The 23,340-nt window shown below is 44.7% G+C and overlaps 2 protein-coding genes across 4 annotated transcripts in view; one reads left to right on the plus strand and one right to left on the minus strand.

Moving 5' to 3' along the window:
- The window catches only part of LOC110987473 (condensin-2 complex subunit D3-L-like), a 36,555-nt gene extending 30,162 nt beyond the window's left edge, over positions 1–6,393 (minus strand). The window contains exons 1-6 of the mRNA XM_022250220.2: positions 6,288–6,393; positions 4,641–4,805; positions 2,397–2,558; positions 1,712–1,789; positions 811–1,037; positions 24–157 (exon numbers count right to left, since the gene is read on the minus strand). Of these exons, the coding sequence (XP_022105912.2) occupies positions 24–157; positions 811–1,037; positions 1,712–1,789; positions 2,397–2,558; positions 4,641–4,805; positions 6,288–6,351 (830 nt within the window). The 5' untranslated portion in view covers positions 6,352–6,393. The remainder of the gene's footprint in view (positions 1–23; positions 158–810; positions 1,038–1,711; positions 1,790–2,396; positions 2,559–4,640; positions 4,806–6,287) is intronic.
- Positions 6,394–6,960: 567 nt separating this feature from the next.
- LOC110987476 (uncharacterized) overlaps positions 6,961–23,340 on the plus strand; it is a 34,069-nt gene continuing 17,689 nt past the window's right edge. For 2 of the 3 annotated variants that reach the window (XM_022250225.2, XM_022250227.2), the window contains exons 1-5: positions 6,961–7,080; positions 15,040–15,170; positions 16,270–16,319; positions 18,299–18,386; positions 19,277–22,990. In XM_022250225.2, coding sequence (XP_022105917.2) covers positions 16,285–16,319; positions 18,299–18,386; positions 19,277–22,990 — 3,837 coding nt within the window. In that variant the 5' untranslated portion in view covers positions 6,961–7,080; positions 15,040–15,170; positions 16,270–16,284. The remainder of the gene's footprint in view (positions 7,081–15,039; positions 15,171–16,269; positions 16,320–18,298; positions 18,387–19,276; positions 22,991–23,340) is intronic. The other variant, XM_087131315.1, reaches the window with a different exon arrangement.

Here is a 23,340-nt window from a genome sequence, read left to right on the forward strand (position 1 = left end):
AACAGCTTACACAAAAAACTTACGCTGTGGAATCGAATTCTTCGATTTCGCTCTGGTCTCCTGTGATCCGGGTCAAGTCTGACAGCACCTGCATTGCATGCTGGGTAGACTGCTCAGCATCTTTCAGGGTGGAATTCCGCAGGAGGTGGACAAAATCCTGCGTGGGAACGGGGAATTGAAACGTCATGTTGATAAAAGTAATACAAAATCTGACCTTTGCTATTTGACATGGAAATATCACCGGAATTGATTTTAGACTATAATTATTTGATTGGCAGGAAATTTCGATAAATTCATCACTCTTGGAAATTAGAAAATGTGTTCTAAACTTGCAAAATCGTATGTCAGATGCAACAAGGACACAAAAAGAAATGGACCCCTAATTTCTTGAATGACCCGTCCATTAAGAGCTTTCCCAACAACGGATCTCAAATTCTACAGCTCATTCTTCCCCCCAACGTTATCTTGAAAAAAAAATATCACTACAACTACAATATTCACAATATACCAAAACAATCCTACACGTAAATAAAACACTACCTACACTCAAATAAAAGGCAACTTTTGTTACAACAAGAAAGAAAATTCAGAGTGACTATTGCTACAGACCATGACGGCTGGGATAATAAACTGGTGGCAAGAGTTCCATAACTGCTCACCGAAGATCTAGAATTTCATGAATATGGCGCAGTTTAAAAATTATGTCCGAAGAGTAACTTCCCTCAGACTAGTTCAGTTTTTCCCAATCTGGTGATGAGTACAAGCACGTGCTGGCCGAATACGGAACTCCTTCCAAACTAGTAAACTCACCCGCAATGCCCCCAGCACTGCCAACTTGATTCGGCCGATTTCTTGGGGAGTCAGGATGGTGATCTCGTCATTGTCTTCATCATCGTCGTCGCTGTCAAGCGGCGTTATCCTCTCGGCGCTACCATCTTCATTTCTCTCATCCACGCGTCTCGTCTTGGTGGGACGGCGGCCCTGGGAGGCCTGGCTGGACCACGCACCAGAGGCATTTCTCTTTCGTTTCCCATTTGCTGGGTGGACATTGATACTCATTTCATCGGAATGCGACAAAGCAAAACTCAATCCGAATTTAGCAAATCATTACAATAATTTCCTCCAACTCTTACAGTCATGGTTTACAGTACTCCTTTCTGCACTGGAGTTACAGAGGGTGAAATCATCAGTCAAGAGAATTTCTCTATATGGGCATAGTGACCTTTCCCATGCCCTTACTCACTGTGTTTTGGTAGTCATCGCCAAAATACAAAAATGTTTGTCCAACTTCAACATTATATATCTCAAGTTGGCAACTATGAATTTATCGCATCGGGACAAACATGTTTTGGAATGTACATGTATAGATGATGTCTTTTATTGTTTTCTTTGCACAGCCAATCAAATTTTTGCAAACGGAACTTTTCAGTCGGGGGTTTTGTTCGGTATGCTCCAATATTTGAGAAAAGCACCTTGTGTCATGGAAACACTCACAGTCCTTTGCGGACTGCAAGAACAGGCTTTTTGATTGGTCAGATTGCATGAGGTTTGTGACATGTACCCTATCCAACTAGCATAATACTCCACAGCAAACAGGAAAGTGTGATGCCAGCTAGATAGAAAAAATCCGACAGTGAGGACAAAAGGCTTTTTTCACACTGCACAAAAAGATGGAATCAGTAATTGTTCTGAATTGGGTTCTCATACTCACCTGGGTCAGGCCACTGTTTGAGGAGATCCACTGCCTCTTGAAATACCAGCGGATGGAATATCTTGTATGCACCACTCCCTGACGAGATCACGCAAACATTTACAAATCAAGTTTAGAATGTCTGATGTTATTTTCATACCAGGTTGCACCCTCACAGAACTGTATACATATATATGTATATTGGCACTATATTCTGAGTTTGGCTCGAGATTCATAAACAAAGCGCACATCTACTCAAGTGGGATTAGAATGCAGGACTTCCCGCTCACCAGTGCAAACATTGGCGTAAGGCTAAAACCTGGTGTGAAAAAAACATTTCTATGTCACAAAGCAAAATTAATATTGGTTTCTTATGTGTTCATACATTTTATGCACCTGCTTGCACGGTACATGTACACTGTCGTCGCATAATCTGATTTTTACTTCTTAACATACAAACTGCGCCATATCAGACATTATCAAAGGGATCCAGAAATGGTCAAGGACTCAGAATCAATGACAATGTGGCATTTAAGAATTAAACAAATTTCAGCCTTAAACAATAATGATGAAGTTCATTTAAGCACACCCGAATTTCAAGCAAGCCTGGGCAACGGTCAAAACATGGAGTTCAAAGGTACAACTTCAAAATCCATTGGGGCTTCGGACTTGTTCAGCGCATCAAAGTTTATGGCTGCACACTCACCCGGGATTCCGTTCAGGACAAAGTAGAGGTTGGCAGAGAGCACAGCGATCTCTCGCTGGGCTGCGGAAGATAGGACCTTATCCACACCGCACATGAGATGATGGAGCAGGGCCAGCAGGGCACGAGGAGACAGGCCATTCTCAGAGAGGACGCTCCAAAAGCCTGACCGTTAGAGGGATGGAAAAACAATAAGAGGGGAGACATTCTTTGTTACTGAACATTCAGGATTCCCACACAAATCTGGAAACCAAATCCTATGACGTTTCCGGGGGATTGTACATTTGGGGACCCTGTTCCAATAATAGAAGAGAGAGCTACATTTTAACTTTTGAATTCAGCATGGTAGATGACTGTGACATCATGCTCAATAACTGTAGGGTAGACAGGTAGACGTTGTCAAAAGAGGGCAGGGTTTTGAGTTTTGAGGGAAATTATGAGGGGAAACTGTGTTTTAACACATGACAAATGGTGGATTCAAATTTGCATGGCTAGTTTATCAGTAAGAAAGTTACATTTTCTCACAATTTACAATTTGATATTTCCAAAAAATAGGGTCAGCGCAATAAAGAGAGTTTGTCTTTGCTCTTTGCAGGGACTTACTCATTTTGCAAGATTAAAATGACAAAAAAACTGGGGGGGGGGTCCCAAAGTATACAATCCCCTTTTCCAGGACTTTCATAGGACTAAATCATAACTATTTTCATGACATTTAGGTACATGTATTGTGAACTGGAAGACTACCAAAAGCCACTACAGACTGACAAAGATAGCCTGTAAATTCATCATTTTTCCGTTATCATATCAAATGCGGCCAGCAGCCCATTAAAATAACCCCTGCATGATCTTGATTTCCGTGATTTTCCCCATGAACTTTTTTCCTCTGACAACAGGATGCAACGGCATCTTACCGCACTTTTCCCCATTCTCCATGATTTTCCGGGACAACTTTCGTCCCAAGGATTTTCCACGACTGTGGAAAACCTGGCATTATTTAGACCATAGAAAAAAGACTTTTGCAAAAGGAAGGATATGTCAGCCCATGTTCATAATAAATTGTACAGCATAAAAACCACACAGTCACATACATGTACATGTACGTAAACTGACTCTTAAGCATTGTGCAGCCTTTCTGTGACATACATGTATCTCACTGGAAGCTTGTATTTTGTAACTTTGAGTCCTGCCACAAAGTAATGTTACAACAAAATCTGTAAGGAGGAAAATTTATATTTCATACATTTGACTGAGGGCTGTGATGTCTCATATATGGTCCCAATAGGGCTGAGTCAATTCAAATAATTCACTATTCAAATATTTGACCTTCAATTTGATTGAATATTCAGTCGTACCAACCAGCAGATTGTTGATGAACAAACCATATACAAAATTAGTTAGAATAACACACACATTTGTACATTATGATCAGTATCATAGCTTCTCACATCTAGGAGTATCTCCAGCCACGATTTATCAAGATTCAAGAGATGAACAAAACGTATAGCCCTGTCGAAATTTTCTATTCCTTTTGAATTGTTTAATGAATAATTTACTTTTGAAATCATTGAAGATTTCTGAGGCTTTTCCTCTGAATTTGCTTGAACCAAGCCTCCAAAGCGCAATGTTTCTCATTTCAAACAAAAGAAAATTTTCCCTTATTTTTCATGAATTTTGCATTCGAACATTTAAACTCGAAAAGTAATATTCGAATATTCGACAATCGATCGAAAATTTGGTTATTCGGCACAGCCCTAGGTACCAACAACACATCACATGATTTATAATGCTGACACAGGAGTCAGAAGCCACAATTATAGGATTCTATTGGCATGCACCATACATCATAAGTGCCAAGTCTTAAGTTGTCCTCGAAGTCAAAACAATCGTGCCTGTTGATTTAGGAAATACCTCTTTATTGGAGGAAAATAAAGACTTCCCCCCAAAAAGAAAATCAAGCTAGTCGTGAAAATAAGGGCAGGCAGCAAAGTGAACCTGAAAATTAATTTCAAATGGACTGATGGTGCCCTAAATCAGAGCTGTTTATAGCCTACGAGAGAGTTGTGACAGAAGTGTCTCAGTTGTTGGAACCAAAATGGTGAATTGTGCGTCAGCGCACATGGACAATGAGCACAAAGTGGCAGCATACAGAACGGCCATTTGGGTTCTCATGTCCTAGGTCAGCACTACTCTCTATAAATGTATATGGCCCTGCTCTCAAGTTGGAGGTTCCAGACGATTCATGCTCACCCTGGGGGAGGGTGGCAAAGTCGATCCGTGCCCAGGGGACGCAGGCCCCTATGGCCTGCTGCAGGAGTCGGGAGTAGGACCAGCCGTCAGAGATGTCCTGGGCAAGGCTAGGGGGGAGCCCTCCCTTCTCAGTGAAGTCCTGCTCCCAGAAAGCGTCAACCCATTCTGCGTGCCAAGAAGTGGTAAAAAAAACCATCAGAGAAGTACTGTGAAAGCCTCCCAATGGTGCATTATAAATTCTAGTAATTCTAGTTTGGGATGAAGTATCAGTTGGGCGAATCAGGGTCCACACCATCATGGTTGAATTCAAAGTAATTGAAATAAAACTGGCTTTAAATTCTAGTAATTCTAGTTTGGGACGAAACATCATTTGGGTGACCATCAACTCCGAGTGGAACAAATGAAAGTGGGTTTTTTGGGGGCACTCAATGCACAGGCGTGTTATGAGACATGCAAAAACATGCTCGTTTGACGCAGAACACGCTGAGTACAAGTAACTAATTTATTCCGGCATGTACATGTATGGTCTTTGGGTACATGCAGAACGCATGTGAGAGTCTGCTTGTAATCATCTATCTTTCTTTCGCCAATGGGGGTGCACTCCAGCTCGGGGCGGATAGTGGTCAGGTCCCTTGTTTTGTCACTTGACTTAGGCCTACTGGGCCTATGCTATGAAAACCAATCAGATTTGACAGCAGGTGGCAAAAATTAAGGGACCTGGTTCCTAACCATCATGACCATGGAGGAAGCCAGGCAAAAATAAGTATAATGTACAGTACATGTACATATAGGCCTACACATACTGAGAAGTAGTTTGCTTGAGTAATTACACATGAATTATGGAAAATAAGCTGTTAGATGAGTTCAAAAATTTCAACTACTTTGTCTGTTTTCTTTTTGAAGTGATCTTGTCGAGGATGTCATAAGAAACATTTTGATATAAGTTTGGATTTCATCAGACTCTGCAAGGCAAAGAAATTCTGATTTAAAGCAGGGATATATTGAGACGTTTTGATATGTGTTTTGTACTCTAAATTAGAGAGCAAAGTGTGATTTTTTTGTACACACTGGATTTTGACTGAAAAGCTTAAAAGTCACATTTCCATAAAATGTTTGTTCTTATTGGTGCCTAATTTCAATAAAGCTAAATGCAGGCGTCGCTTGAACTTTCAAAAATTTTAAAATTGAAAATAGGAAAGCTGGTCGAGCCTGTGTAAAAAGACAAAATTTAATCACAATTTCCTATTTAAGAAAAGGAGTTCCCAAATAAACAGTGCCCTCGCTCATGTCTCTATCATTGTCAATGAATAACTTGTAAAATAGTGCAAGCAAATTTGTCACAATAAAACAGATCCAACTTGTACAGTAGTCATGCCGGTACAAACGCAAAAATAAATCAGGGACAGGTTTCAGGTCATGCCATGCATGCAGGTGGTGCCGGTGATCAGTGATGGAACAACCTACATACATGTATGATGTACATCACACTACCTGCGTCTGCGAGAATGTCGATAAGCTTTTTCTTGAGCGTGAATGATGAGGCTAATGCTAATGCGCAAAATATGTTTTGTTCTTATTACATATGCAGGCCTATATTAAGCTTGGCTTATATTGTGTTCCATGAACACATTAACACTCATCACTTACGCTTATTTAATACTGTAAACCCCAATTTTTGAAGACTTTCCAGAGTGCTCACGGGGTCCGCCATTTTGTTTGCAATGTACACCTGTCATACGCATTCAAAATGCCGCGCCAAATGTCTATTTCAACTTATGAACAATCCATTCATAAATGGGTTGACATTGCGACAAAACGGGACTTTTTATGTCTGTGCAAATAATCACAAAAGTAACAAGTTTCCTTTAACAAAAATAATACGATTAATTTTACTGAATTTTAAAAAAGCGTATTAGTGATTATTCTTTGAGCCATTATATTTCGCCAATCGCTACTTAGAAATTGATTAACCCCCTTCTGGTGAAAATGGTAACGCCTAACATCTTTTTTTTTCAATCAACTCCTCGACCTTTCAAGCGGAATGCAGCGACCTACTTTCAGTTTCATTTAATTAATATTATTAAAAACGGCACCTAACTGTTACTACACTGACATATACCGCATTCGTTAGAATGATGGAAGTTTTCTCAATTAAACTGTTTCTATTCAGCAATCTACAACCTTGTTAATCCCCAAAACAAATACAACTTATAAACAACGCCCCTTTGACAGTCGACGCGTGAAAAACCGCACAACGGTCCCTGCGGTGAGACTGTGAAACCCCGAATCCGATTGGAAATAACCCTTACGCCTCCGCTAAACCAATTTTTCCCATTGGCTAATTCGGTATGCTAATATTGGTATGCCATCATCGCTGACCAATGGGGGTTTTTGTTATTGAAATGTCGCTATTATACACTGGATGCTGACTACCTCGGCGGTGAGTGCGATTGTGAATATTATTTTCTGATAAAATTTACAGGGAAAAGGAGGGCCAAACAGAGCTCGCAATAGCTCTAAAACCAGAAACTAATCTCTCTCGTTTCCAGAAATGCGATTTTCAATGCGAATTTGACCGCGCGGAGAGGGTAGAATGGTTTTCAAAGAGTGCCGTGCGATGACGCTTTTTGTGATAGCAGCTCGCAGATAATAAATAGCGAGCTCAATGCATAAGCGTGCATTCCCGGGCCATCGCTGGCAAGCCTGCGTGCCTTTGCAGGATAATTTGTCAGCCTTGGTCATAGCTGTAGGAGTATTTCCTCCCCTTCAGATCCCAAACCAAGTCACTCCTTCTGTCTCAGTAATTGGTTGGTGATCTTTGCATGCGCAGGGCGCTGTCTGGCGCTTCGTGCTGCGGGAAATCGAGTGTTGAAACATGAAAATGTGGGTTGGGTAGGGCAAAGGAAAAGCTGGGCACGCTTGATCCAGCACATTCGCTTCGTGCTTTCAACGTGCACTGCGTGCGAGCTCGGTACATTATATACACGCGCATTGATGTTCTGCGGTGGTTTTGTAGGCCTACAGACAGACCGAAGGTCTTTGAAGTTTTAGGCTGTGTGCACATTCATGTACCTACATGTTTAAATGAGAAAGCCCAGCAGGCATAGGCCTATGTCATGTATGTGGGCCTAGGCTTACATGTCAAAATACACAATGTTGGCCTAGCTGACACTTAGCTAGTCAGCTAGCCATGCAAGTGCTGTACTATTCTGAGACTGTGTTTGTGTACTCATATTTTTCCAGACATTGCTAGAGTTCCTCATAAAGAATCAAAATTGTGATGTAGGCCCGTAGGCATGGTAAGACATGCACGTCTTTCAGTATCAGAAGGGAATGTTACTTTATTTGCGTTCATATCCTACTTGTACAATATCTGATCCTGCTTTGGTTTAGGGTCCGTGCGTGCATGCGCATGCAGCAGACAGTTACAAATTATGTACGTGAAGGTGGAACTTTTGCACATGTAAATGACGAATGCCGTATTACCGATGAGTACAACGTGTGTGTACAGGTGGGAAAAGTCCTGTTACTCAAAAACCTTAACCAAAGCACACTTTTAATTATTTGAAGTAGGCCTGTTTCATTATACTTTCTGGTGAGAACAGTCGAGCTTCAATCAAACACTTACATGTACACGTAGTAAAAAGTATGCGACCTACATGTATACATCCAAAAACAGGTGTGCAGACTTTGAAAAAGTACATGTACTTCTGTAACACATACATGGGAGCAGTACATGTACTTCTGTAACACATACACGGGAGCATGGACATGGTTTCCATTGTCACAAACTTCAAGTTAAAGTTGAAAACATGTAAGTCCTCTACACATGAGCTGCTCAACGCACCCCATTTCCAAAAATGTTCTCACCAGATCATACATGTGTACCACGTTGACCCCACCTGCATACATAGGCTTCAATTCGGTGGGGGAGAGGGGGACATGTCATTGTCCTTTCCCCTCCCTCTCCCTTCCCCCCACCACTTTTTTCAAAAACCCCAGTGAAAATGTACATGAATACCTTGCAAAAGCATTTGTTTAACTGGCTTAACCACAGGTAGCTCCGCTTGGGGCTTAGCGCTTTGTGCTCGCATTTGTTCTGATCAGGGCAGTGTCTCCCTCCCCCCCCCACTTTTCAAAACGGATTTAACGCCCTTGCCTGCACATGTACATGTAGTTCATCGTCTTTTATTTGATCACCTGCAGCCCCACTCTTCCCTGTGTGCAGTTTTAACAAACCTTAGAGGGCCCTGGTCAAGTTGCCATCAGATGTGGAACACTGAATTAAGATAATTTGTATGAATCCAAGAATTGGAAGATCCAGGGAAATAGAAATTCAGTTGTTCTTGAGGCGTGTGTATCAGTTTTGGAGTACTCATACTCAAGTACAACTCGAGTGTGCCAGAGTACTAATGCCTGTACTCAGTTATCAGTACTCAGAATTTTGTTGTACTTGGCCCGTACTTGATTCTTTGTGCATGGATTTTGGGTGTATCCAACCCTTATACATGTTAGATACTCGGCACTCGACCTTTATACTCGATAAAAAATTCGAGAACTTAATTTTTTTTTATCAATCATGGCTTCGGGCGCTGGGTGATGAGATTGCATTGCTCAACCTTCAACACAATGCAGTGTGACACAGAGGTTTCACTCTGTAGTCTGTAACACGTACAGAATGTTTACCGTGGCCTGGGTACAAGGAGCCCTTCAGCTCGTCCAGTTTCCGCCTCGGCAACTTTTATTCTAGGAAATGGTACCGCTGATATGAGCCTAGCCTTTCGTCAAGGCCTTCGCTGCTGTGTTTATGTGTAACTGCAAAGCAGCTGGACCGGAGACCACATGTACGAGTGGTGCAACCATGGGGCCTTTTCGAACTTGTCTGGAATTTCTTATGTTTTTCTTTATGTTTAGCAAAAATTTCAGCCAATCATGTGCGATGGGTCAGCACACGTTAACCTATTATGCAAATTGGAAGTATACAAAAGATGGCAAGCGTGTCAAGTGTGTCGGCGGCCGTGAGTGCAGGTCAGTTGTCTGAGCAATATTTGGACAGTTCCTTAGAATATGCTGCTGGAAAACTTCACCTTGCCGAGTTTAAACCGTTGCAGCGTTAGACTATTGAAGCATCTGTACGTAGGCGTGACATTTTTGTCTCTACCCACAAGATATTGGTAAGAGCTCCTTATTCCAAGCACTGCCATTTTGCTTTGACGATTCGGCCTTGATGAACTGCTACTTGCTAGTGTTACTCCAACGTCAGCACCATCCCTCACCAACAAGCATCATAGTTGTCAATGTCATCTCACCACTTATTGCCCTCATGAAAAACAGATGGAAACATTGTGTAAGCTTTGGAGTTGATGCCAATGTCAGAGACTCATCTGCTTCAACTATTTCCGTGAAATTTATGAATAATGCATATCAGAAAGCTAATGAATAATTCACCACAAACACCTCAAAATTAAGTTGGAAAAGGTGTCGTGGCTGTGCCACTTGCCTGGTCTCCTGTCCAGTCGCCTTGCAGTTAACACTGCCACGAAGGCCTTGACGAAAGGCTAATATGAGCCGAGCTCATGCTCCATGAATGTCGCATCACATACATGGAGGCTTAAAATGATTTTCAGACATACCGGTAAATGTACATATGTACATACAATGTATATCTGACGTTTTCCGACCCCTTTGTTCCTAAAAGCAGCAGTGATCAGACAAAGTGGTATGAGGAAGTGCAGTGATCAGACAAAGTGGTATGGGGAAGTGTAAAAGTCCCAGAAGCACAATCCATGTAACATTTTACTTTGGCGTTCGTGGGTGTACCGGTAGCTTTGAACTGATTGTGTGTTCTTAAGTTGTGGTGTGTCTGATGAACATGGTAGAGAGAAATTTACCGCATACACCGTACATGTACTAGAACATTTTGGCTCCCCAAAATGTGTAAACCAGTGTGCAAAAAAACTGTCCACAGATTGAACCCCTTTACTGATGGCCCTTTCTCTCTAGGGCCGGGATCCTGAAGCACTGATGGCATAGTGTCTGGAGCCCACAGACTCTCAAACATGCCCCCTCAAACCCTGACCTGGTCTCAAAGCCAATAAGATGTACATTTGTACAGAGCATCCACAGATCCTGAGGTCTCAACTGGATCCAGACCACAAGGCCGTTGCATTACATGTACCTTCAAGTATCAATCACGTAACAGATGTTTGAAATTTTTGGATTTCGTTTAACTGACTTTGCCACAAGCAGGACAAGCATATCATGATTACCCTCCACAAGTAGGGAAACATTCCAGGCTTTTATGTTCACATGTACAGGTACATGTAGGCGCCTGCTTGCATTTTGTTAAACATGCCCATCACTGACATGACTGACTGCTAAAGGTAATACAAAATCCTTTTGGCACGTACAGTGTACAGGTATTTACATGTACATGTACCTGTACAGTACATGTACATGACCTTATACATTAGATTTAATATGTGATGGCATGCGTAGTAATTACATGAAGCACCCACGGTACATTGTACAGTACATGTACAATGTACATGTAGGCCTATGCTGTGGCATCTACTGTAGTCTACACGTACATGTAGATCATTCACTTTGATTGTCAGTTCTCTGCATACAATGTACATATGTTCATTCACATAAGAAGATAGTGTACAGGTGTATGTGAATAACAGTGTTTTGCCGACTGCTTTGCACTGTACATGTACATACATGTACACTGTACAGTGTACATTGTGGGGGGGGGTACGCGTACTGCACAAGCACAATTACAGTGTATATGTAAACTTCAGTTTCCTCATGTTGCTGGCAATCAACTTTGTGTACTTGCATGTAAAGGGATCTGGTATTAGAAAGGGTTGCGTACACAAGTGTGTACATCAAAAAACACCCGTGATTCGGGGTAACGTGTGCACCATCTCTCAATGATTAGTACAGGTGCAAAAGGCCATTGCCATGTCTTTTTCAATCAGTTAAGGCTGTGCAGCTGTCTCAAGCTTTATCTCTGACATGTACAAATCGCTTGTAGACATACAAGTACAGTCATGGCATTGTATAGCTGTTCAACAGTTCAAAAATAAAGAAAATACTTGCACTTTTCCTTGGGGACTGTAGTATGCAGTTTGCATTAGTTATCACAAGAGTGCGGGTGGAACACACAATAATGTACATGTAGTGCACCTGTGCCCCTTCGGCCAAGTGGTACACGGGACACAGTAGCATGTACATTATTCTGTGTTCCGCAAGTGTGAGTATGATAACAAATTTATCCTCAAGCAAACTAGACGTGGGCAGTAAAGATAACGTTATAAGGGCCTATGTGTACAAACATACAATGCCCCGCAAAAGATAGAGCGCATGTGAACATTATATTTCGTTGTTGCTCTCATGTAATATTTAAAACATTAAACAAAAGCATTATAGAAATCTTAATTGATGTGTATGCTTCAATAAAATTGTCCTTGGTATTGCATATTTATGTTTAAATGTTATTAAAATGATAAAAAATGAACTTAACTGTTTTCTGTGTGTACAAAGTCAATGGGGGACGTAGCAAAATCCAAGATCGCGGTGCCACACCGGCAGGCCAATGAACACGAAGGACCTGGATCAGTTTAGTAGCGTGTAAAACCTCCACGAGCATGGATAACGCTTTGACACCTTCTTGGCATTGAAGCCAAGAGATTGGTGATGAAATGACGGTCCATTCCATCCCAAATCTGCTGGAGGATTTGGAACAGCTCCTCCTTACTTTCAGGCCTCCGATTCTCATGACAGAGTCGCAATTCAAGCTCGTTCCAAAGATTCTCCAATGGATTGAGGTCAGGACTCTGGGCTGGCCACTCCATCACCTCAAACTGCCAACTGCCCCCCATTTCAGTGATGAAATCAGGGGTTGGATCGGCCAAGAATTCCTGTGTAATTCTTGCAGTGTGTGGGGGAGCATTGTCGCGCTGAAACAGGAAGTCAAGGCCGATCAAACCGTGGGCAGAAGGCAGCATGTGGTCGCAGAGAATATCGATGTAAACACCGGCGTTGATATTCTCCGCGACCCGTGTCAGCGCACCGGTGCCCACAGAGCTCAAACCATGAAGCCAGATCCTCCATGCTTTACTGACGGAACCACACAGTTCTCCGAAAACTCCTCCCCCACCAGCCTTCTGACATAAACGTGGCCGTCTGATTGATACAGCTGGAACCACGACTCATCGCTCCAAAGAACGCGGCTCCAGTCATCAGCCGTCCGTGCCAGATGCTCGCGGGGCCAGGCTAGACGCCTTGCTTTGTGGGTAGCTGCAAGGCGGGGCTTGTGCCTTGTTACCCAACCATTCAAGCCAGCTGCTGCTAGGCGACGAGACACGGTGGAGTGATGGACGTCGACACCAGTCTGGGCGAGTTCCATTCGCAAATCGGGGGCAGTAAGAAAATGGTTTCGCCGGCATGTCCACACCAGGAATCGGTCATCCCGCGCACTGATGGACCTTGGACGGCCAGATTTGGGGAGACTTGCCATGGATCCTCTTTCCACCAGCTTCTTTAAATTAGTCCTGACGGTGTTGTCATTGATGCCAAGACGCCTGGTTATCTCTCGTTTCGAAATTCCTTCCTCATGCCATTGTGTTCGGCTTTGAGATTCAAGTGAAAGGATTCATATGCAAAATAGCCCCCCTATATAAAGCACTAGAATCCCCAGTTTCCATAGCCTTCAATGGGGGTCAACTTTTACTTCATAAATATTCAGAAAATGTATTTTCCCGCCGTGCGAAGTTTGTTGCCATTGGTTTAAATGCCACTATAATATATAAATGAGCTTCATTAATATTTAATGAGGCTTTCAGTATGGCGATTTTACATGGTTGCGAAATGCTGTCGCGACATCGTTCTTAAATGGAACCATAGGACCAACATGGACCCTTCGAAATATGAATTTATTTGATTAAAATTATGACACAAGACTCAGGTTAGTCAATTTATTGACAAACAGATATTTTATGGAAAAATCAGCAACTGAAAAATACAACCGAGGTGCGCTATATCTTTTGCGGGGCAGTCTTCATATACTACCTTTGAATTTACTGTAAATTTTGCAATTGTGCGCATTGCATGGAGTTAGGTTAGTGCATTATGAGGGGTTTAACTTGGGCTGTGCAACATGGTTATTTGTCACACTGTCTGTTGGCATGGATCGATGAATCAGAATTGAGAATTCAAGTTTGCCTGAAGATAAATTTTGCCAGAGGAAGACATTGCATTTTGTTTGATTCAAACTTCAAAAACAGAGAAAAAGCCCCAAAAATCCCTTAGACGAGAAAGTAACATGTACATGTGTGATGATTTTTAGAAGATTTTCTGAAGAAGAAAAAAATGAAAACATCAGCAGAACCTGCTTGTCAGCAGGACTCTCCTCAGGATTTTGTGAATGGTGTCAGAGGAAATTTAAATCAAATCTCAGATATAAGTTTGAGGACCAGCTCCCCCGTGAGAAGCTTTATCAACAGAACTGACCAGTTTGTTCTCTTGTGGGAAACCAATTCTGCACTTACATGTAAAAGTAAAAAAAAGTAGGAGTCACTGGAAAAATCAAGGCTTGACTTATCAGAAATCAAACTACCAAAAAGCATGTACACCCTGTATCAGATTATCCACCTGTTAAAGAACGACATGTTGAGGTACTTCAGATTGGGCATGGGTAACTCATGTGGTGGGATGTCTGCACTGTGTTAGGGAGGGGGCGTACAGCTTCAAATCCAGCTTCAGTGAACCTGTTCATGTTTACTGAACCCCCAAAATAGAACTTTCATAAATTTCTTGTATGGGCCATTGGGGGAGTGGTAAATGATTTCTGCAGGCTAAAGTAATTGTATGTTATCCAGGGAAATTTGAGCTTAACCCTGATATCCACAAGGGCCTTTTTTGCTAGGGCACACCCTTAATCCTCCAATATGCTCCAGTGACCATAGTCCAAAAATTACGTTCATCCTCGAGCCTCCAAAATCCTCCAATCTTTGCACTTATATTCAAAATGAGAGGCACTCAGCTCCTCAATCCTTCAAAATCTTCCGGTAATTCCTGCCAATAATGTTAGGCAGTGCACATGGCATTCTCGAGCAGTGCGGTTGATTTCAAAGTACTACCGGGCTACATTTATGTACATGTATGACTAAGCTTAAACAGCACAAGGTCCGACCCACGACATTCATACGTGGCATCCTTCGTAATCAGCCATGTACTGTTGCCATTCATCCTCAATCCTCCAGAATCCTCCAAAACCACCCGAAGGATTTTGGAGGACTCAATTCTCCATCCGGCCATCGCGGAGTCTCGTGTTTCCATGTTCAGGTGCTTTCTTCAAGTCATCTTGAAAAAAATTTCATTGTATTATTTCCAGGTGCATTTGTTCTCTGGTCAGGCATCGTCTACGTAAAGATTATTTTTGTCGTTGAAAAGTGCTCTGAAGCAAGTGTCGCCATGTTGCTTCTTCCAACGTAGCTGTCCTACATGTATACCATTTGGAACAAGGTCAGTACGATTATTTAGCATCTGCTTGTATTCAGCGAACACCTGCACTTCTGCAGTGCCCAGTTTATGAAAATTGGTGTCGCTTCAAAGTCCTTGGCCAAGTTTCAGATTCGTTGAAATGAATGTATGCCATTGTAATTAACTTTGTTTGCCCTTACCTAACCATACTTGATTTATAGAAGTAATAAACTGCTACAGTAGTCCACATGTGCACTGAAGTGGGAGGGTGCACAGAGTCAAGGCCAGCCAACGTGTCTTTCTCTGGTATATGTACATGTACAGTATATGCTCAATGCAACAATTCATTCATTGCTTTGCACATGATTTCATCCAGGACGACTGAGAGGGCCCTTGTGCAAAGTACTGAGAGACAGTCTGATAGAGTTAGAGCACAGGCCTTTTTTAAAGTGGAATTCCCAAATGGTGACAGAAAATAATAAGTAAACTTCCACCTGAAGAAGTAAAGTCTCTGAAATACATGGTCGGGATAGTGCAGCTTGCATTTTCAAATAGGGGTGCAATTAAATTTGCTAAAGGGGGATCACAAATCCCCCTGTGAACTCGAACAAAAAACGTATGGTATTTACATGTACATTCTGAGGGGGAGGCTCGATGCATGTTTTCCAAGTAGCTCTCCTCCTTAAAAGTCACTGCACCAAAAAATGTGACGAGCCACTTAAGATGAAAGAAGGAAGGGGAGGGAAAAATGTCTCTCTACAAGAAAAAAAAGGAAAAAAATTTGAAAGTCAGAGGTGAGTCCTAGGGGGTTGAAATCCTCTGGGTCCACTATTCTGGTAAAAGGTGTACCAGGTGGCCTGCTGTCACACACACACCAGCCTCAACCAATCTGGCAAGTGTTAACAATCGTGGCCTGTAGTCCGGAGGCCGGGGGAAAAGGTGCTCAGCACTACATGGGAAAAGTGCAAAAAGTGGCAGCAGGAATGCGCACAGAGCCGGAGCACCAGTTAATAAACCAATTTGCCGGAGCTGAAACCCTGCGTACACATGACTGCCTGCTTGGTTCTCTTGCCTACACTTGGTTACCCGTGAGTACAGGGGTTCATCAAATCAGTTCCTTGTCCTTTTTCTTCTGTACCAGGTCCAGCAGTAGGCCATGGATGATGGTCGATGCTTACTGGACGTTATTGGGTAAGTTCTTCTGTTTGTCTTTTTGGAAAGAAATGCTAGAGCATTGAAGCAATTCTCGAAAGTCCCAGAATTAGTTTTTGTTGTTGGATTTTTTTGGGTTTTTTTGGAGGGAGGGAATAATGTTTGAAGCAAATTATAGGAGATTTAAAATTATTAACCTCATTAACCTCAAAATCTACCAAGAAGTCTTGAGAATGTTGCAGAAGTTAGGAAAGTGGAGCTAGTCAGTGTTAATGTACATGTACAGTGTAGGCGGTGCCCGAATCCCGTCTCAAAGCTACGTGTGGGTCTGGGTCTCTACTAGTTCCAAATACATACAGGCACAGGCTATGAGTGAAAAGCCCCTTTCAGACAAAACGGCACGATACCTCTTGAAAATTTAACCCTTGTCTTGTTATGCTTTCCAATTTCACATGAAAGTTTCTTGTTGGGAGAGTGGGAACTCCTACAAAGAGTTCGTCAGTAATTTACTCCCATCGGCATTGTTGGGGCTGGATGTTGGAAGGGCACTTGTCCCCCCCCCACCCAGAACAAAGGGAGAAAAAATGAAAACGCTGAAAAAAAAAGGAAAAGGGACCTTCCTTTTAAAGGAAACCTATAAAATTTACCCCCTCTCACTGTAAATGCAGCAGTTCTTAGCTCAAAGAGTGTTATCCTTCCTCTCACACCCCCCCCCCGGGAAATAGGTTGCTCCCTTCTAGTGTTCCCACCCCCTCCACGGAGAATTCCTGGATATGCCCATGTTTACTTCATCGTGGTTCACTTGGGGTAATAGGGGAAAGTTTCTTACAAGGGTGCGAGGGAGTGACATATACAAGTTAGCCGCAAAACGACTAAACCTGGATATTTACAGTTTGACGATGGTGAGGGTAGGATGTTTACAGATTTAAACGTTTAAACGAAAAAAAGGTGTCTCCAAATCCGTTAACAGATTTTCCCAAACGTTTAAAACGGAACCGCCCCATTGGATGGTTTGACCTTTTTATTGATGTAATCTTGTGTTCATTTTTATTGTGAATGATGCTCCCAAAATGAAATTTGATTGTCAGAACGCTTTACTGCTTGGTCATATCAAAGAAATACCTTGAATTCATCACCGGAACTTCATGTCAGCTATTTACATTGTATACAGTTTGTTGTGTTTTTCAAATTAAACGTAAATTCGCACCCTTAGATGATGGATTATACCAGTACCACAAAAAATGAAATCTGACAAAAGTCTCCCAATCGCTGAAACTCGCAAGCAGTTGTTGCTAGTGCAAGAAGTCGTCAGCGGGGTCAAGTGTTATCATTTGTACCTTGACTCCTCCTCTAAAGTCTTGCTAGATCAACAGGAGTTGTTTGAACCTCTGCCACTGTTGGCAGTGCGGCAGGGGTATAGAGGCTTCTTACAAGAGATGCTTTTTCCAGTGTACTGTAACGTGCCTGCTGACTGTTCTGATTTTTTTTGGGGGGGGGAAACACCCGGTAAAACGTCTAACAAACTTGGCTGGGAAGTTTTCCTCGTCTTTAATGCACATATACGGTAGATCCCATGAGCATGGGGATTTTGAAGAATGATAAACAGTAGTGAAATGCAAGATGTTGGGTCCTTGGGATTGAGTGTGACATCACTGCCACATAGGCGCACAACAGTGCACAACTCGATGCAAACACCCAACTGCTGTTTCATTGATACATATTCTCGCTGTATGTATGCACTGTACATGCAACATCATCACACTTGTCCAGTTGCTTGTCCATTCAAAAATAGCCACTGGGATCTACATGTTTCTGCCGTCCAACAACCGTGTAACTGCCATCACTTACAGTGACCCCTCCCTTGTTAATATTCCACCCCCTCCCAAGTGACCCCGTCTTCATATTACGCCCCTACCAGCCTACAGTGATGCTACACGTTAATGCTACACCCCTCCAGTAACCCCATATGTTCGTACTTACCCCTAAAATGATCCTGTCTGGATATTTCACCCCTACAGTGACCCTATTGCACTGGATGAGTTCTTACAGAATGAGGATAGACAGCTGCAACCAAACCTGTACAGCGAAGTGACAGATGATGAACAGGTATTGTTTAACTATGTACACATCTTAGCGCAGGCATTGACGGCATTGTACACAACCTTTTCCTCAGTAAAACAGGTTTTTTGTTTCTGACCAGCCTTGTGTGCCATTGCCAGTTGTTCAAAGTCTTGTGTACTTTGGGATTTCCTCAGTTTTTCTGACTCAAAACAAAAAGTGTTGTACATGGCGTGTTTTCCAGAGAGCCTAGTTCAACTAAAGGGCAACACCAAGTGTCGATATCTAGCAACCAGCCTGAAGAGGGCGTCTCCAAATGAATAGTCATGAATGACAAGCCTTGACTAGGGGCCCAATAAGGATTGCCTTATCAACGCAGGCACACACTGACCTGCACGCACACTTTGTTCTCCAATAACCTTGGGGTTGTTTTCGGAAAGCCTGACTGGCTCTTTTGAACACTTGATGCCCAAAGGAGACTGTTTGGAGTGTTGTAGTACTTACCAGACACAAACTTTGGGTTCCTTTGTTTTTTATACCAGCCATTGAGCCCGGGAAAGTGCATAGCGCAGGGAGAGAAAGTTCAGTTTGATTGAGACAAATGTGAGAAGATTGAATGGTGATTGAAGATTGAAAGTCAATGAAATATAAATTGAAAAGCTAGGCTCATTTTCTGTTCAGAATCAAAGCTTATCATTTTGCTAATGACACGGCATATACTTTTCGAGTGGCAAAATCATTAAACTAGGGCTACTTACCGCATGAGTTTTGTTCCCCTAACTTTAGGGGGACTAGCGTTGTGTAATAGTTAATATGTTACCTCATATGCAGTGTTTATGTCCTTGGCTATATTTTCTACACATACTTCCAGTAAGCTTGAAGGCCTAATTATTTTGCCCCAGTCTCAAACTTTGATTTTTTCTTATTTTTATGGTCAGATTAACTACCCTTCTAGCCATCAACTCCTCTCACCGACTGACCTGATCTTGCCTCAAAGTGACCCTCAACCGAGCTATCTGCAGACATCACTTGCCACATCGGACACACTTGATGCTCAGGCCGTATCAAGCACAACTCACGGTGACGAGTTTGTGGGGAAAGCCAGCCCGGCCCAGCAAAATGCCGCAGGGTCCGATGCCTACAACCCACAAGCTCAGTTCGTCCAAGTGCAGCAGAGCACACAGGTTCATGCTGTACCATCCTCGGCCAGTTCCAACACTGCAATCCCCGTAGCCACTATCAAGCCATATGCCGAGACTCCAGCCCTGCAAGTGCTGAACGGGGGCACCAGTGTGGCAGGTGGTGTTGAAGACTCTGCCGCACAGGTTCCAGTGCAACTGGGGCAGACCGCCAGCCAGGTGCAGGAGCAGCCGGCCAAGGCAGCACCCACTGCCCAGACCCCAGGCGGCACCCTCCACTACTTGGCCCCAGGCTCTACCATCATCGCCAGGAATGCGGCAGGCCAGCCTGTCACCTTGTCCGGCACCATGCTGCAGGCCGTGCAGAGCATGACCCAGTCGCTGGGGCCGAGTCAGGCCGTGGGCCAGCCCATCCAGATCATACCCAGCAACCAGCTCCTGCAGCAGGGTGGGGCTCTCGCCCCGGGAAGGGTCATGGCACTGAGCCAGGTCATCATTGGCGGAGCCCCTGGTCAGCAGATCACTTTGGTCCAAGCCCCGCCCAAGGCCACGCCCAAGGTGTCTGGAATGCAGACCATCATAGCCTCGCCTCAGGTCGTCAAAGGCCCCGCCAACATACAGCCCAAGCCAGCTGGCGGCACTGTAGCCAAGACTCCCATCTCTATCAGACCTGTGCAGACTATCACAATACCCACGCAGGCCCTGCAGGCTGGTGCCGTTCCCCAGAATTACCAGATCATCACCCATCCAACCCTGGGACCATCTGTCATGGTCTCAACGGCAAGCCAAGATCAGACGCAGCAACCACAGGTGGTTTCACAGCTGCTGCAGCCAGCAGCATCATCTCAACAGGAGAATAACAACAGTTCATCACAGCAGCAAAGCTACCGCCTGGTGCCGCACCAGACATCGGGTCAAATTTTACAGATTCCCACGCAGGCTGTGCAGCAAGGGAATTCCAGCGGCCAGCAGCAGCAGCAGAGCTATAGAATTGTCCAACAGCAGTCAACGGGGCAGCCGTTCCAGGTTGCCTCAGCCCAGCAAGACAGCAGCACTCCCGTCCAGCAGACCTACCAAATAGTCAACCAGCCAGTAACTGGACAGGGCAACACCTTGACCAAGACTCTTGCTCATCAGCAGGGTACTGGGACTTCACAGCCTGGCATTGTCGTGCCTCAACAGGCCGTCGTCCTCCAAAATCAGACCGTCCTTTCAAACTACGGGACAACCCAAAAAGTGCATCCTGTGATTACCATCGGCACAAGTCAGGGGAACATCATTGTGATGACGCAGGCTCAGCCTGTTGCCTCTACCACCACGACTCAGTCTGGAGTTGGGGTGGCACCAGAACTTGCCACGGGCGAGAGCCAGGCAGAGCCGGCAAGCAGCAAAGCAAAGAAGTCCTCGCGACCCTCGAAGAAGAAGAAAACAACTGCAGACATAGCCCCAAAGACGGGCGTAGCAGAGAGAGCGTCCCCTCTGCAAACACCAGCACAGGCCATCCAGCGGGTTCCCACACACCAAAGCCCGGCCACCGTCGTCTTGCAGACAGACTTCACTATCACTCCAAACGCGCAGGGTATACCGACAATGACTATCAGTAAGGCCGGTAGTCACCCGACCAGTGCCCAGACGACCCAGTTGTCAGTGACGCCCCAAGTGACGCAATCGACGTATCAGGTGAGCTCAGTCTCGGTCCAGCAGAAGCAGCCAGATGCTAAAGCGCAGGCCTTATTGGATGCTGACCAGCAACAGTTCCAGCTCTACCAAAAGGTGTTGAAGCTGCAACAAGCCCAGCAGCAACAGCACCAGCAGCAGGCTGGTCAGCAATTGCAGCAGGCTGGCCAACCAGGCGGTCCGACTTCTCATGGTGCCCAGCAGGCTATCCAGCAAGCACTTCGACTGTCGCAGCAGCAGGCGCAGCTGTCTGCCCAGCAGGCACAGCTTAAGGCTCAGCTGTCACTCCAGCAAGTACAGCCTGCCCAGCAGATTCTCCAAGCTGCTCCAGGCCAACTGGCGCAACAGGACCAACAGCAGCAGCAACAGCAAGGGACTCTGACAGTCAGTCAGCAGCAAGCCCAGCAAACTGTGGAGCAGGTTTTGCAGAGTTCACAAATGGCGTACACCTCTCAGCAGCAGTTGCTTTCACTGAATTCACAAGGGTTGCAGTCCCAGACTTCGTCATCACAACCACCCCTGAGTCAGCCGCAGATGGCACAGTCATCTCAGCCAACTGCTGACCAGCAGACACCATTGGCACAGCAACAGCAGCAGCAATCAAAACCAGGGACACGGCAGATGACCATTGGGCAGGCCCTGCTGGCCCTCATCAACCAGAGCGGCAAGGGACAGCAGATCACATCCCAGCAGCAACTACAGCAGTTCATTCAGGCCAATCCACACTTTCTTAAACAGCTGCAAATGACCCTTCAGCAGCAGAAACAGCAACAGCAGTTGCAACTACAGCAGCAAAGTCAAAGTGCGCAGCCCCAGGCTGCATCGAGCCAACCAGGTGATCTACAAGCATCGAGTGCCCAGCAAAGCCAAGGGACACCTCAGCTAGCCAGTGCCAACAGTAACAGTGATAAATCAGCAACTCAAGTCCAGCCTTCCCTGGAGCAAGGATTGCAGGTTTTGCCCCAGACCAGAGTTACTGCCGTTTCACAACAGCAGGCTGTCAGCTCTCAAGTACCACACACATTTGGAGGGTTGGGCTCAGCAGCTATCCATCTGGCAAGATTGCGCCAGCAGAAACAGCAGCAGCAGCAACAACAAAGCAGTGCATTACCTGTAGACCAACAAGGGGCTAATGGTGGAACCAGCCCCCAGCAGGCCGTGGCTCAGAGTCAGTTGCAGCAGCAGATCTCCCAGGGAGCGACCGGGCAACAGGCCGGTCTGGCCCAGGCCAAGCAGAGCCCACTTCTTGGTCAGCTCACGAGTGTTGTGCAGACCTCGCAGAGCTTGGATCAGCCATCTCAGGGCAGCCTCCAAATTGGCCAGGGGAACCTGTTCCAGATGACCTCACAAAATGTAGCCGCCGCTCCTGCTGCACAGGTAACTGTTCAACAGCAGCTGCAGCAACAGCGACAGTTGAGCGCCTCGTCAGCCGTGGTTCAGGTGCAGCAGCAGAGTACCAGTCAGATTGGAGCGGACCAGCTGTCACAAGGTGGCCCCGCCCAGGTGCAAGTGGGCACTCCTGCAAGTGGCCTACAGGTGCAGACTGTTCAGCGAGCAGGTGACGATGCAACACAGCAAGGGGTGCAGGTGCAGTACCAAGGCCAGCAGCAGCAGCAGCAAGGGTTGCTAGTGCAACAAAGGGTCAGCCAACATCAAGGGATGGAGGTGCCGCCAAACGTACAGCTGCAAGCTGTTCACCAGCAGCACAGTGTGCAAGAACAGCAGCAGGGGATGCAACAGCAGCAGCAAGGCATGCTAGTGCAGCAACAAGGAGTTCAGATGCAACAACAGCCGCAGGGTGGGGAGCAAGGCAGCTCATCGGGAATCACTCAGGTGGTAAGTTATCCAAACCAATGCCACTTTTTTTGTCAGGATCCCTGATCCTTTTTTGGATCTGCATTTACCCTCAGAGTCTGGAAAGTTGCTTGTAGAAGATTTGAACGCTAATCAAGATTAGACTTGATTGAAATCTTCCTGAGAAGGAATGCTGCATGTTAAAGTAGCATTAAGCCAAGTAACTTTCAGCAGTCCATCGCTTACCTGGTTTCATCACTTTGCCCAGCTGCGCATGTTTGTTCAGGAGAACTGTTCTGCTTTTGGGTTTTGACTGAAGCAAGCATGTACAAGTTTGGTCACATAGATCAAAACTTAAATAATCAGAAGCGGATAAGGCTCTTCCCTCCCCC

The sequence above is a fragment of the Acanthaster planci genome, linkage group LG21 (assembly GCF_054643075.1).
Source record: "Acanthaster planci isolate LZ-2023a linkage group LG21, COTS_SCS, whole genome shotgun sequence".
Lineage (NCBI taxonomy): Eukaryota > Metazoa > Echinodermata > Asteroidea > Valvatida > Acanthasteridae > Acanthaster > Acanthaster planci.